General features: G+C 51.9%; 1 protein-coding gene across 1 annotated transcript in view; it reads left to right on the plus strand.

Annotated features, from left to right (window-relative positions):
* The window catches only part of MAGI3 (membrane associated guanylate kinase, WW and PDZ domain containing 3), a 176,358-nt gene extending 161,853 nt beyond the window's left edge, over window positions 1-14,505 (plus strand). Inside the window, 5 exon segments of the mRNA XM_028503132.2 lie at window positions 7,669-7,771; window positions 8,425-8,551; window positions 9,144-9,287; window positions 11,924-12,062; window positions 13,447-14,505. Coding sequence (XP_028358933.1) covers window positions 7,669-7,771; window positions 8,425-8,551; window positions 9,144-9,287; window positions 11,924-12,062; window positions 13,447-14,453 — 1,520 coding nt within the window. The 3' untranslated portion in view covers window positions 14,454-14,505.
* Window positions 14,506-15,828: the final 1,323 nt, after the last annotated feature.

Here is a 15,828-nt window from a genome sequence, read left to right on the forward strand (position 1 = left end):
ATCATAATGAATTCCTAATTGGGAGCCGTTTTCAATAGCGCCCGTTCCGAGTCTTTGTCTGTAATTACAAGGTAACCATTACGTAACGCTCGTCTCGTTTGTCCTGGTTTGTCCTGGTTCTGTGCAGCCGAGTACTTGCCCAGAGCCGCAGAATTAGGGAGGATCAGTCCTGCCTGTCAGATTTCTTGTGCTGCAGTGGGTGTTTCTGCCCCATCGCCCCCACCCCCCACGAGCCTCTAATCTAGTCCGCCCTTTAATTCTTTTAATTCTTGATTCTTCCTCCTCTCTCTTCCTACTGCCCCGTGGTCATACGTTTTGTTCCAAGGTTGTAGGTGAACCTCCTTCCTGTCCAAGACCCTGGGCTGCCCGCCACCGAGGCCTTCCCTGGTTCTGGGACCCCGAGACTCCCCGGCCTCTCTCTTCCCCTCTCCAGCCTGCCGCACTCTCCGCCCAGGTCTGCCCCTGCCCGCCCTGCTTCCTCTGAACCCTCCCCAGGGGGAGCTGCAGGGCACCCCCCCCTCTGCACAGGAGTCGTCGTTGTTGTTTTTATGCCTTTGCCACCCCCCCCCCCCCCCCCCCCCCCCCCCCCCCCCCGTTCTCCCCAAACCCTCTCTGGGGCTGGACCTCACGTCAGCCCCTCCCCCTCCATCCCGTGGCTCTCCGTATCTCTGCAGGTCGTTGAGCATTGCTAACATACAACACTCCTGCTTTTAAAAGGGACTGTCTGCTTTTTGAAGACAAAGAAAATATTACCAACTGCCCCAGAAACTTAGTAGGTGCTCAGTTAATACTCTAAGTGAAGGAATGAACGAACAAGGTAAAAGTCAGGCGCTTATCCGCTGTGTGCCCACACCTGCCAGAGGCGGCACCGGCCCGCAGGCCAGGCCCTGGCAGCACCCACGGGCCCTGATTAGTGCGTCGGCCACTCAGCATCGCCTCCCTTCAGCCTTTCAGTCATGGAGTGGGAGTAACGGCGTCTGTTTGCGGGTCGTGGTGAAGGTTAAAGGTGAAAGTGTGCACAATCTGCACACACACCCCAAAGTGCTTGCCTGATGATAGCTGTCACCATGGGGCCACGTCTCCGCACGGCCGGCTCCCTCCATCAGGTCTCTGCATACATCTCGCTGCCTAAGGAAATAATCATGGGACTTAATAAACACCTACTGTGTGGGCGACAGTGCCTTTCAATGCTTTAAATCTGTGAGTTCACTTAATGCTCCCACTAATTCTAGGTAGGCTCCATTATCTTCCCATTCTGTAGGTGAGGAAACTGAGTCACAGAGCAGTTAGATAGCTTGGCGACGGAACCAGTGTGTGAACCAGACAGTCTGGCCGCCCAGCCTGCGCCCCTAACTGCTGCGCCTCCCTAACCAGTCTCTAAAACAGCCCTGGGCCCCCTGCCCTGATCCCTCACCGGCTTTACTCTCCCCACCCCACTGGTCTTGGCCTGAGATTATGTAACCATTTGTTTATTGTCATCTCCCCGCCAGAACTCGAAGTCCTAAGGCTCATGACATGAGAGACTTTGAGACGCTCGGTGCTCCATCCCTCAGATCTAATGCAAGGTTAGGCACATGGCGAGTGCTCAGTAAAAATTTTTTCAGTGAGGAATCAGTGTCACTTAGTGTGACTTAGGTCAGATTTCTTTATCTCAGTTTCTTTACCATGATCATGATCTCCATAGCCGGCTTTTTAGCCTCAGATTTGTTCTGTGACCCACAGAGAAAAGCAGCCTCTGTGCCACAGGAAGTGGCGCTTCAGGGATGTTCGGAGACTGGCGCATCTGGGCGCTTAGATCACCGTGCGTGGCGCGCAGTCACGGTGGAAGCTGCTAGAAGGCCTGGATGCAACCAGCAGGGGGCAGATCAGTGTTTATGAAACCATACATACGAAGAGGACCGGTGGTTTTGTTCAGTCTGTCAGACAGCATTTTTGTGAAACAGGATAAAAGTTAAATGAAAAAATAAGAACGAAGACATAAAATTACTGTCAAATTGTAAAATTTTCAAAATGCTTACTCTCAGCACCCTATTGCTGCCTGACCCACAGGCCACACATTGAGACTGATGGAGTTCAGGCGCGGGAAGGCTGCTCCTCTCAGTGTTTTGTTTGTTTGTTTTCCAAAATTACCCCTCATCATCGATGGTGTATTCTCCGAGAGGCTGTCTGAAATTGCTCAGTCATTTTTCTTTAATGAATGTTTTATGTGTGCGCTCAGCCTCTTAAACTACAATCACATTTCAGTGATTATACCTTATTTTATTATACTCTTTAAGTTTTATTAATCAATGGAAGCATTCAGACTCTCTTATTTTCTCAGAGAAAAATTACAAACTATCTACTGTCCATAAAATCCGACTCATGGCGTTTGTAAGTCTTCCCAGTCTCTCGTCGTGCTCGGTGTGAAATCCACTGACCGCAGTGACGTCAGACAAACGCTGACAGCTCGCACATTTTCGGGGGACCACAGAGGCAGACCGGGGCCCCGAGCAGCTGCGGCAGCGCCGTTGGCCGCCTCCCCCCCCCCCTCCCCCCCCGCCAACCGCTCCCATAGTGGATGAAGACAGTTCGCTGGAGAAGGAAGGCTTGTTTCCTTCCTTCTCCTGTTCTCCTTTTGCTGGATAGCGTTGACTGTCTGAGCCGTTGGTGCCTATTTTGCAAAGGAAATGTTTAACGAAGCTCCCAGGCCAGGTGTCCTGTCTGGTATAAAACTCTCAGACATATCTGTGACCTGTGATTGTCTCTGTGTTGTGGCATTACCCAGCATACAACACGAGTTGTTTCTTCTTTTCTCCCCCCCCCCCTTCTTTTTTTAACTGTCGTGAGTAATGCTGCCGCGACCATTGGTGCACAGGGTTTTCTGCAGATGCGTGTTTTCGTTTTTCCTGGGCGCACACCTGGGAGTGGCGAGTCGGGCTGACTCTGTAACAGTTTGGGGGACTAATTGCTTTCCGCTGTTTGCACCGTTTTCCATGCCTACCAGCACGCACGAGGCTTCCGATTTCTCCACGTCCTCACCAGCATGGGTTTTCTGTTTGTATGTTTTATTTTGTTCTGGGCATCCTAGTGAGTGGGCAGCGGCATCTCAGTGGTTCCTATTGGAGGCCCCCTGACGACTGATGACGCTGAGGGGCGTTCCCCGCGTTGTCGGCCCTGTGTGCGTCCTCTGGGGGGGGGGGGGGGGGGCTGCTCAGAGCCTGTGCTCGCTGCATCGGCTTGTCCTGTGGGTGGATTATGGGGCTTTTTATGTATTCTGATACAAAGTCCTTATCGGATGTATGTATATCTTTGGTCACCTGTGCTTTGGTATCATGGCCTCATGTGTTTTTTAAGATTTATCCTTGTTGCTAGACAAACTTAATTGATTGCCGGACAGTTTTTTTTTTATGATGTGTATTTACCCACCCCCTATGACCCGCCCACCCTCCACTCTACCCCCCACCCCAAGACAGCCTGTGGATTTGAGCATCTCCTCAGATGCTTGTTTTGGGGTTTTTTTCTTCTTGCGAATTTCCTCTTCATATCCTTACTCATTTCCCTTGTGGGACTTCTGTCTTTTCCTGGTTGATATGTAGCTGTTCCTTGTTAATTATATAGGCATTAGTCCAAGTTAATTTAGAAAGCACAAATATCCTCCCCTGTCATCTCATCTGCATGTTAACTTTTGACGTAACACCCTTCATTGTACAGAGATTTTTAATTTAGATGTAATCAAGCATAATCCCATATAAAATTTTTGCCTTATGGCTTGTGCTGTGGAAGTTGAAGGTAAGTTACCCTCCTCGCCCAGTGTCAGAGCTGCTCCCTGACGTCGTCATCTGCTTCGCAACTTTGCACTTTGCATGTAGGTCTTCAGTCTGTCTGAGCCTCCCTGGAGTGTGTGTCGTTCAGGGGGGTCCGGTTCAGTGTTTGTTGTTCCCACGGTGAGCCGTTCCCACGGTGAGCCGCTGTCTCTGGCACCAGCCGCCTGCGCTTGTCCTCGCTCGCTGGGGGGCCGTCTCTGCGCGTCAGCTGCCCCGGAAACGTGGTCTCTGTTCTCCTCTGTTGATGTATCTGTTCTTGGGCTAACTTACGTCTAATATTTTTAAAGTGTGTGTGTGTGTGTTTAATCTTTAACTTTGTGGTATATCCTAGTATCTCTTCAGGCAAGTCTTTCATCGACATCCAATCTATTTGGAGTGGGGGAGGGTTTGCAGAAACTTTCATATAAACTTTTAGGGCAATTATACTCTTCCAAAAAAGTCCAAGTGCAGTCTTTGTTGGAATATATTGAATGTACAGTAACTTTGGGGAAATTTATACGTTTAAATATTGTCATTCTACCTTAGAGCATGGATGTCTCCAATTATTCAGATCATCTTTTATGAGGGGGACTCTTTTATGAGGGGGACCCCAAAAAACTGGAATTATCTCCTGGAGGGCAGGCACCATGTAGTACAGGCCTCCCCAGCTAGGTGAGTGTTCTAGGAACCCATCTATATCACTGTACCAGCTGGCATTGTTGTGAGAGGCTGCATTCAGCTTCAGTGAATTTTTTTTTTAGGACAACAAATTTGCCCATTTGATGCTGGGTGACTTACGAGCACACCTGCCCACACCATGCTGAGTGTTCAGAGGTTTTTGACCAAAAACAGCATGACCCCCGTGCCCCACCCTGCCTGTTCTCCCAATCTCACCCCGAGCGACTTCTGTTTCCACGATGAAAAAAGTCCTCACATGGAAATGTCTTGCTGATGATGCAGAAGAGGCGAAACAAAAAAACATCAGAAGCACTAAAAGGCATCAAAATTGACACGTTCAAAAACTGTTTTGAGCAGTGGGAAAAATCCTCGTTAGGTATATTGCATCAAATGGAGAGTACTTTGAAGGTGACCGAAATTTAAACATGCAAGAATACAGAATTTTAAAAAAATAAATTTCAGTGTTTGGGGGTCCCCCTTTGTCCTTTACCAGAGTTTTAGAAGTTCTCCCACAGGGTATTTATTCTTGGCAAAGGTGAGGCCCAGTACACTGTGTGTTGCTTAGAGCTGAACTACGGGAGTTTGCGTTTATCTTCTGGTGATAATACGCTTTTTGTTAAGTATCTACAGAAACTCCAGAAAAAATTCCACTGTCATTGAGGACTAGAGCTTCCTAACCCTTTGCTTTACTCGTTGAAGAAATTTCAGATAAAATTCAGAGAGAACAAAAGCCTGTTTGACATCTTGGAGTAAATATTTAACTTTGAGATGTAGAACAGCTTTTAACACAAATAAGTTGGATGACTACAACTGAAAGAAGAGTGATGACAGAAAGTGTGACGTAGCCTTGAAGAGGACCGTGAAGACCACGGAACTGAGAGCAGCACCAACTGGCGGTGCCCTCCCCCCGCCGTGGCGTCTCGCACCCTGGGGTGCAGGCGGAGGGGAACTTGAAATTGACCAGCATATTTTTGCTGCCCTTAAGTTTCACGCCCCTCCCTCTAGCCAGGCTACTGAAGCCGAAAAATTATCTGCATTGAACTTACGCAAAGGTACAGGAATCTCCCATTCATCTTGTGGGTAGGTGGAATGATTTCCATCCCCTGAAGGGTAGCCGTGAATTTCCGATGGCAGAGGAGATTTCACCCCTGCAGTGAGCCTGGAATGGACGCACCCAGCAAGCAAAGGCGGAAGCCGGAAGCCGCCCTGGGATACCGACCGAGGGGAACGAGGTGTGGTTCCTGCCGCCCAGGAGTTCAGTCCGCAGGAGGGGGGCCGTGCGCACCTCGCGCACAAGGTGTTAGCCGCAGGGAAGACAGTGAGTGTGCCTCAGGAGCCCGGTGGCGCTTCACCGAGGGGCCGTTTCAAACAGGGGATGAAGCGGAAAGGCAGGCGTGCCCAGGTGACAAGGTGAAACAGTATCTGATGAGCAATAGAAAGTTAACAGATTTTTGAGCAAAGCAGTGGTGATGTTGCAGTTTACTTACGTCTGGAGTCCAGGAAGCAGAACGGAGATGAGCCGGGGCCAGGCGACCAGCGAGAAGGCCGACGTAGGGAACCAGCCGAGCTGATCAGGAAAATGGCATTCGTGGTGGCGATATGAGACAGCAACGAACAAGTGTGCAGGCCACGCGCCCCGCCCCCTCCCGGCCCAGAAGAAGTAGTTCACAGACCCCTCTTCCTGGGACACACGACTCTGAAGAGGGGAGACAACCCTCAGGCCCTCCCCGCCTGGAGCACATGGAGCCTGCGTGTCCACGTGCGCCGGCGCCTGCGCACTGAACCCCAGGCAGACGCGACCCCGGCCGCTGGGCCGCACGCCTCCCCCTCCTGCTCCCACTTCCCCCCTCCTCCCCGTGTTCGCAGAGCGCTCTCTAGCCCAGCTGCAAGAAGGTGTTGAATATAATTTCATCCATGTTTTTAGGCCCAAGAACTTGGAAGAGAAACTTAATCCAAGCCATAAAGTAGTAGCGCAAGTCCTAAGGCCTGAAGTCTCGGCTTCCTCAGTAGAAGCTGCTTCCTGGACACTCATGTCCCTTGTCCTTAACGCTGGTCTCGATCTCCGTCGTATTCCACGGCTCAGTTCATGTCCGTTTCCACGTGTCCCCATCTAAAAGTGGCACCCACCGCGAGCATTTTTGCCAAGTAAGGTAAATAATTCAGAATGTACACTTGAAGAGAAGTGTGGCCCCAAATAAGGGTTTACCGTTTTGATGATGATGCTAACAGTGACGACGGTGGTAACAGAAATGTTTCCATCGTGGATGTGTTCTCATCGTGTGCTTTCTAAGCTCACTGACTGCTCACAGTGACCCCACGAGGGAGCCCGCACTCCCTTCCCGTAGTCGGAGACGAGAAGCGTAGAGAACGTTCGGCGGCTGGCTCAGGCGGCACAGCCAGGGAACGAGGGCGTCGGGCGGGAGCCCCGGGGAGTGAGCTCCTGGTCCCAGGGGCCCAGCTGCGCTTGCGCTCTCTGGTGCCTGTATTTGGACAGGACAAGTCGGAAAGCGTCAGTGTCAGAAACACAGCCTGGCAGCCTGGAGTCCTGTGACTGCCGCCTCCCTGACTTGCGGTCTGGCCCTCGACGCTGTGCTTCCCAATCTGCCGCCAAAAACAGCACAACTGGAGCTGTTGCAAAAGATACTGAAACACGTGTTACGTTTCTTTCACCTGCATCTGTGCTCTTAGAAAACCGAAGCAGGGAAATCTTTACAAACATCTGTCAGCACTCAGGATGATTTTTCGTACGCTGCTGGTTGGGTTCCGTGGCAGGCGAGGTGACTGCCCCACATTGAAGATCCCAGGTTCCAGGGCATGAGTGGGACGTGCAGGCGGCCCCTGAGCCAGTGTTCCAGAGGCCTGTCACCTCGTGGTTCACGGTGAGAGGGAGTGTGCCTGGTGTTGCTCCTCAGTGTGTGTGTTCCCGTTCTGTCGTCTGGCTGGCCTGACGAAAGGGGAGAGCAGGGAGAGTGTGGAGTGAGCACAGGACTGCTCTTCTTGTCCAACCTCAGCATCAAACAAAACGCAGGCAGTGGGTGGGGACATCCCCTTCCCTTCCCTTCCAGGCAGCCAGGAGGCGCGCACAAGCTGCAACCGCTGAAGTCGGGGCAGCGGCCACCATTTGGCAGCATCTCATTTTCCTAGACCTGCTCGGCCTCCCCATTTTTACTCGCACATTCTCACGTCTACTGCTCTCTCATTCCAACAGAGCACCACGGCCCGCCGTCGGGAACCAACTCAGCCAGGCAGAGCCCAGCCCTGCAGCACAGGCCGGTGGGACAGTCGCAGGCCAACCACATGCCTGGGGACAGGTGGGGCTGTGCTTCTCCTCATCTCCCACTCCCCACCCCACCCTTTCGCCCCAGCATGATGCGGAAGCCAGCTGCTGAGGTCCGAATGAGGACCTCGTGTGGACTTGCCACCTTCAGATGCCTTCCCCGTCCCCTCCACTCCCTCAGCACCCTCCCATCTGTGTGCCCCGGCCACCCGGGAGCAGCCTGGTGTTCCCATCACCATGCCCGATGGGTGGGGGGTTGGAAGGAAGCCCCGGCCCAAAAAGACTGCTGTCATCTCCGATGACCTGAGCAAAGCAGAGCAGTGTTCGCACCTATTTCTCTCTCTCGTTTAGCATACTGGCTGTAAAACAAAACCTAGGTTTCTAGAATTCCACACAGCCTCTCTCCACGGGCACTGGCGCCGCACGAGCGCCGAGTGCAGTGCTGCCCGGTGGAAATGCCCGGAGGCACCCCGACAAGAGATGGGGCGCAGGGTGCTGCCCGACCCAAGGTCCTGCTGGAGGGACGGCCAGGTTCACCTCTCTGGGTCTGGAGCTGGTCCGCCTCTGCGACCCTTTGTCTAGGGGAGGATGGCCAGGTCCAGCTTTTAAGGGAAACGAGATTGATCTGCCCTTTCTTTTAGCCTGTCACGTGCTCAGCTCAGGGAGGCCCTGGTTTCTGTCTTGCAGAAGTGCCCTGGAAGGCGAGCTGGGGAAGGATGCCCCCGCTTCCTACCGACACTCGTGGTCCGACCACAAGCACCTCGCCCAGCCGGACACCGCGGTGATCTCCGTGGTGGGCGGGCGGCACAGTCAGGTACGAACACCCCCTGCAGGCTGTCTGTTTTTTTAATTGGTAAATCACTGATGCTGGTGAATTTTTACTACAAATTAGGCCAATTTGTTCCTGAAATGAATCATTCCTGAAGACCTACTCTGTGTGTGTGTGTGTGTGTGTGTGTGTGTGTGGCGGTGGTGGTCTGTTAGCTCCCGGGAGAGCATGCGGAGTAACAGGAAAGTCTGCCCCGCAGCTGAAGGAACGGGAGCCCCTGGCCGAGGACTCCGAGCACCGCCTCAGTCCGTCAGCGGGGGGCTGGGCTCTTTCAGCTTTGGGTCCCGCACCACCGGCCAGGAGAATCGGTCACCATCCACTTAAAGTAGGCACATCCCAAAGTCTGTTCTCCTGCGGTGCCACGGACCGGCCGTTAGAGAAGGCGGGCAGTGCAATCTACGGAGTCGGTCACATCTGCAGAAGTCACCGAGCCCTCAGCCAGAGGCCCACTCCTCCCCCACGATGCACAGCTGTCTGTCGAGGACACGAACTGCGTGCTCAGATGTCACAGCAGTTCCCCCTCACGCCGCAGAGCGAGCAGGCCGTGAACACTCGTTTTCCTCCCTCCTCTCTCCAGAGCCTGGGCTGCTACCCGGTGGAGCTGGAGAGGGGCCCCCGGGGCTTCGGGTTCAGCCTCCGAGGGGGCAAGGAGTACAACATGGGGCTGTTCATCCTGCGCCTGGCCGAGGACGGGCCCGCCCTCAAGGACGGCCGGATCCACGTGAGTCGGCCTCTTTCTCCTCCGCTGGCCTTGGCTGCAGGGTGGGAACTCGTGGACATAGTTGGTGGGAGGGAGCGTGGAAAGCTCTCAGATCCGAGAAACGAGACCTCCCACGGCTGAAACGTGAGTGGCAGACGCTCGCCCGCCGGGCCCTTCCTAACCCGCAGGTGTCGTTTCTCCTCTCCCCTCCGGCTGCCGTGCTGCACCGCGTCCGTCCCGCCACTCCAGCACCTCCGGCCCCAGTGCGGTGCCTGGAGTGGTCACAGCAGGCGCTCCGTAGGGTTGGTTCAAAGACTAGAATAGATGGAGAGTACTTCTAGCTCATGAGAGTTATTTTCCATATTTAAGATTCGCTTCTAGAACTTATTACTGAGTAGGTAGGACTTGAGTTATGTGAAACAACGCAATTCACTCAAACAAAAATGCTAACTTGCAATATAGATGGGAAAGGTGCTGAGTCATTGAGAGGGTTTTTAATTTAGTGAGACTTAGGCTGATCCTTAAATCTGCTCAAGACTCAGGGTGGAGAAAGGAAGGTTCTCCACCAAGGTAGTGAGGGGTGAGCTGAGTGGGAGAAGTTCACAGGAAGGAACAGCGTCGGGCTGACAGGGTTCCCACGGAGCAGACCTGGGCTCAGAAAACACCGGAGGCCGTGCTCTGCCGGCCCCTCGCTGTCACACCCGTCGGCGTCAGCCTCTCGAGAACCGAGAACCAGGAGAGGTGCCCTCGTCCCCACTCCTGAGCCCTGGGCGCCTGCTGGGTTCGCTCGCCCGTGCGGCCGCAGTGTGACCCAGGCCTGGCAACCCCCAGGCCCCTTGGGGTCCCCTGGCACCTCACAGGCTGGGAGGCAGCGTGAACAACGGGGTGGAAATGCTATTGTGTGACCGTAGCACATTCTGAGTGGACGGTTACAAACTGGGAGACCGCTGCCACAAAGGGGCCCGAGCTTCCCGTCTCTTCTCCTTGCGGTTCCGCTGCTCTCGGTTTTCTGCCCTTCATCTCCCTCCCTCCCTGGGTCCCCAGATTTTGTCAGACAAACCCGAACGTGAAGTTGCCCTGTTTACCAAAGGATAAGTTCCCCATCTTATTCTTACCTCACTTAAAAATTCTGAGGTAACAAAGTTTGAAAAGATTGTTCGCATTTGCCTCTCAGAGGTGCCGTTTTCTCCCTTAAAGCCTTGTGCAGCCCAGGCCGCCCTGTCTCTTCACCCACTCTAGTTTTAACGTTAAACAAACCTGACACCTGGTGGCAGATCTGCTCAATTACAAGTTTTATTGTAATTTCTTCACTGGGCTAAAACGGAAGTATAAGGTTTAGACTGAATTTAAGCCAAAGAACGTGATAGAAATTATAGTTAATTTCGATCATGTTTTACAAGATATACCTAAAGCAGGCTTCCAATACTATCTAATTTCCTCTTCTCTAATTATCAGCAGGATTATATATCTAGTGCTAATTTGTCATCTGTAGTTCCTCACGAAAATTTTTTTGCAGTCACTTAAAGGAAATCTGGGTATAAGGGCTTTTTTAAAAATTATGTTTATTACTTTTCCCCATTCTATTATCATCTTTGTAAAGGTGTCCAGTTTATCTGTTAAATCCACTGATTTTGTTTGATACCTATTTCTTCAGGTGAGATGCTCATTTTTTCATAACTGTGCAACAAAACACACCATTAGTTCACTTGAAGTTTGTACCTTGTACAGTCTATTGGTTAACTCTAAATCATACTGATGCACTTTAAAAATCTGGGGGGAAACCAGAAAAATAGATCTGGTTTCTGCTCGGTATGTCATCATGTCCCATCTCATGGAACTGTCCCCGTGACCCTGGGAGGGAGGGACCGACACACCACAGGAGCCCAGGGTCCCGCCGCTGCACTCGTGGGGACACAGGCTCATCCCACCCACCTGCGTTAGACAGTCACCGCATCCTCGTCTGCTGCTTCTGGACGGTGTCTGTGAGCTCGTGTACGTGTCTGAGCTACTTTTTGGAATTTCAGTAATTTTTAATTCAGTTTGGTTTTGAAGCCACACCCTTCAGTTGCTTGTCACCTTGAACTATGTTTTTAAATCTGGGATCAAATCACTACCATCATTATCTTTAATCAGCCCCTTTGCAGACATTATACTTGGCTCATCCACACTTTGTCTTTTAAAATAACAGACCACGTTTCTAGTAAATAGCAATGGTACTGAGGCGGCATCTTCTAATCACTAGGTTTCTTAATATTTTTTTTAGGAAAATCGTTTTACACTAAAGTAATGAAGTATGAGGTAGTTATTAGATTTTTAGTAAGGATTCATATTACTATATTCTCCAGGATGAGTTTTTTCAGAGATTTAATCTATGAATATTTCATTTGGCTCTTGATTTCAAGATACTCAGATCCTGCTTAGTCACACAACATTCTCCCATGGAGGGTGTTTAGAGAGTAAACAAAGCTGGACAGTTTCCCTTCCTGTGGCTGCCATCTGTCCGCATCTCAACTCTAGCCTGACAGCACTGCACACACGTTAAGATTTTACACATCAAAGAGGCTCTTGGCAACAGTGGGCGGCTCTAGGCTGACAAAAGCAAAACTTGACGGCAGACACGTGGTCCCATGCTGTTCCCGTGAATGTCCCCTGTCTAGGTGGGCGACCAGATTGTGGAAATCAACGGAGAACCCACCCAAGGCATCACACACACCCGCGCAATCGAGCTCATTCAGGCCGGTGGGAATAAAGTTCTTCTTCTTTTGAGGCCAGGAACTGGCTTGATACCCGACCACGGTGAGTAGCCCACCTGTAGCTGCAAAGTGAAGAGACGGTTAGGGAGGGGTCAGCAGCAGGGGGAGAGCTATGTCTTTGGAGGATGTTTTTCCAGCTATGTCATAGGTGAACACCAGAGCTATCTAAGGACTAGTTACATAGCATAGTTTTTATTAGCTAAAAATAACAGAATGCATCGCCATAGGCAGGACTTTTGCTGGAATAGAGTATGTTGAACTCATTTCAGTAGAAAAACCCAGGTGGTTTCGTAGAGAAATGTGCCTGTAAAAAACAAGGACGTTAGAGGCAAATGAATTAAATGCATGAGAAACATTTGGAATCTCATTTTTTTCATACAGTAAGGTATGCTTCTCTTAGCTAGTCGAGTAAGAACGCCAGGCCTTTGTGAGTGCTCGTGCAAAACGGCGCTACAGTCCCTGTCCGCACTCCCGTACTGACCTTGCACTTGACCTTGCTTGGTTTCACTGTTTTTGAACTGTCACAGGATTGACGATCACTATTTTTAAACTGAGTGCACTAGTCTAGAGATAAGGTGTCACACCACTCGGTACTGGTCCCGTCCCCTTCCAGCCTGTAATTCTCTGACTGCATTCCCTTCCACCACCTGCTTGTGAATCACCTGACCCCGGCGATGCCTTTGCTAACTGCGCTGTGGTTTTTTGTTTTTTTTTTTTACATAGTCCTAGGCTTTTTCTCTTCCTCCTTCAGGTCTGGCTCCTTCCGGTCTGTGCTCCTACGTGAAACCTGAGCAGCACTAAGGCTTTCAGGGCTTTTCTTGGTCTTTCCTTAAAAAGACTTGGTAAATCTGCATGTCTTATAATCACGTCCTTCTCTTTTTCCTTTTTAATTAAAATTGATGCTATTAAATACATCTAATTCTATCTCTTGCACTTTTCCGTTTCCTTTTGACATTAAATTTAACCGCTTAAAGCAAGAAAATTATTTACAAATGCCCATGAACCTCATTCTGATCAACAGAGGTTGGTCTCCTTTGTGAATGATTTTGGCATGTCCTTAAGCTGCGTGCCCTGATAAGACCTAAATTAGTAAGCTTCTTGGACCAGGTAATTTGGTCTCAAGTTTTACTGGGCTTTACTACTTATGAAGAACTTACACACCATCTATTACTAATTGTACATAAGTAATTAGAAAAAATGAGTACTGTTACTTCATGTGTATATAAACTACCTCTCCTTTGTGTACAAATATAGCTGTCTGTATGCATCCGCCTTTACAGAGACACCCAAACATACATGAACTATAAGATATTCATACTGTTGAAGCAATCAGTACAATTAAAATAGCTGTCAAAGCTTGAAACTTCTTGCTCCTTGCTCACAATTCTAAAGCTTAACAATGCTCCACTCAAATCCCTTCTCCTTAGGTCACTGGGATATCACTCAACCCTCATCTTCAAATGTGATTTACGACGAACAGCCACCGTTTCCCCCGCCTTCTCACTCGGCGTCCGTGTGTGAGGAGCCCCGCGTGCCAGGAGCCGAGGAAGCCTCCGTGAGAGTGCGGGTGTGTGAAAAGGCAGAAGAATTCAAGGACGTGGGGCCTGAAAAGAAGGGCACTTTAAGTCAGTCTGAGATGAAGCACCAGCCTCTTTTGCAGAAAGATGGGAGTAAAAGGGATCCCCCCGGCAGCCATGGGCACAGTGACAAGAAGCATCTCTTAAAAGTAGAAAACGGTGTTGCCCAAAGAGGCAGGTCCGCTAGTCCCAAAAAGTCAGCCGGTCGCTCTACAGAGGAACATTTAGAAAAGGCTCCCAGCCCTCTCAAAAACGACCCCAAAAGGAGACCCCGGGAGCGCTCGCCCAGCCCCAGGAAAGGGGAGGCGAAGAGCTGCCCGGGCAGCGCCACGGCGGGCTCCGGCCAGGGTCGCGCCAGCAGGGGCCGGGGACGCTCCTCCAGCCCAAAGAAGCAGCCGAGAGCGGAAGGGCGGCAGGACCAGCCCAACGCTGAAGCCGGAGCCCCCGAGGTGGAGGGCCGACGGGCCCCGGGGGGCCGGGCTCGCGAGGGCGCCCAGCAGATGGCGGACGGGAGGGGACGGCCGGGTGTCGGCAGGAAAGACACAAAGCAGACGCCGCGGTCCCCGGAGGAGACGAGCAAGCGAATGGATGAGAGGTCCCCGGCGAGTAACTTCGTGAGCAGAGGAGCACCCGAAAGTGAAAAGGGAAAGAGAGCCCCCTTAGGAGAGAGAGCAGCCCCCGAAGCCGACCAGGGAGGAGAAGGCGAGGCGGCCGACAGGAGCCGGGAGCGCGGTGGCGGTGCACAGCCCGAGCGGGGCTCTCCGGCCAGGAAGCCACCCATCACCCCGGGGCCCTGGAAGGTGCCCAGCGCTGGCAGGGCCTCGGGCGTGACTGGGGTGGCAGAGAAACGGCTGTGAGCCTCAGTAGGAAACGAAGGAAAACAGGTCGTAATCTCTCCTTATGAAAAAGAAAAAGCGGCGTTTTCCCCCAGAAATTCGGAAATACATTTTGATTTGATCGTCAAGTTCCAAGGCTGCATGCAGGGCCTTCAGGTTCGCAGAGCAGCCCCGTCCCCGGCCGGCTGCCCTCACCCGACACGCCCAGCTCGTCCTCCAGGCGTCAGGACAAATGAAGGACCTCAATGTGAACAGTGCGGTCACAACGACTCTAGCGGTGCCACGGTGCCAAGGTATCTGCTGTATCATGTCTACGTTACCCCCCCCCACTCGGCTGTTTCCACGGTAACGAGAAAATGACGCTGGGCTTGGAAGTCGACCTTCTCAGTAGCATGTTGCATGTTTACAGAGAGAACTACTCGAGCCCCCGCAGGAGGAGATGAACTCACCCCTGGCGGCGGGGGGGGGGGGGGGGGGGGTGCGGGGTCCCTTCCCGCAGCTCCAGACGCCGTCCCGTTTAAAGCCGCCACACCCCAGACCTCTCCACTGCAGAGAAAAACAGGTAGTCAAATATTGACAGTTACGGTCTTGTACTTTAACTCAGCTGGGCAAGGTATTTCAAATAACTGTTAAAGAGCTTATTTACAACTGAGTGTTGGAAAAGGAGGAAGTATAATTTGTTAAGCAATTAAGTTCACCCCCTGCCGGGTGACCCAGCCCCGATGTCCTCAGAGCAGCTCATGTGGAAATAGTGCGTGCGTGTTGCTATTTGAAGAGAAACTACCCAATTTCTATTTCTGGCTATTTTGGTTGTACCTGCTACGTCATTCATTGTTAATACATGTTTTAAGAGCCAAAATATTATAGATTGTGTGAGGGACTTACTTGTGTGACCAGTTTCACAGCCCACCGCCTGTGGATGGACCGCCGGGCTGCTCTGGTCGCAGGGGGATGGCCCCGAGGGGACGCAGACTCAGCAGGTGAGGCCAGGCATGGGGACGGGCTGCACTGGCTAGATCTTCGTTTTCTAGCTACGTTAACTTCCTTGTCAAAAACAAGAAAGGAGACCCCTGGAATGTGACTGCAGTTTAAGAGGCTGCGACTACACATCAGCGATAAAGGGTAGTGTTGGACAAGGTACGGGGAGAAGGAAGCGGTCCCCAGGCTGCTCCTGGTCCGTGGGTGCGCCAGCGGTGGGGCGTGCCCAGAGTCCCCCGGTGCTTTCTCAAAGTCGCGAGGAAGGTGGAGACGGTGTCCACTCCACAAAACAGACCCAGGTTTTTCAGTCCCCCGATGCAGCATTCGGCAGCATCTAGAAATCCAGGAACTCTCGGAGTGAAACCAGTGTAGGGAGCACTGGAACACACACTGGTTCCGTCGCCCTGGGTGCACCCTG

Source organism: Phyllostomus discolor, chromosome 14 (genome assembly GCF_004126475.2).
Source record: "Phyllostomus discolor isolate MPI-MPIP mPhyDis1 chromosome 14, mPhyDis1.pri.v3, whole genome shotgun sequence".
NCBI classification, from domain to species: Eukaryota; Metazoa; Chordata; class Mammalia; order Chiroptera; family Phyllostomidae; genus Phyllostomus; species Phyllostomus discolor.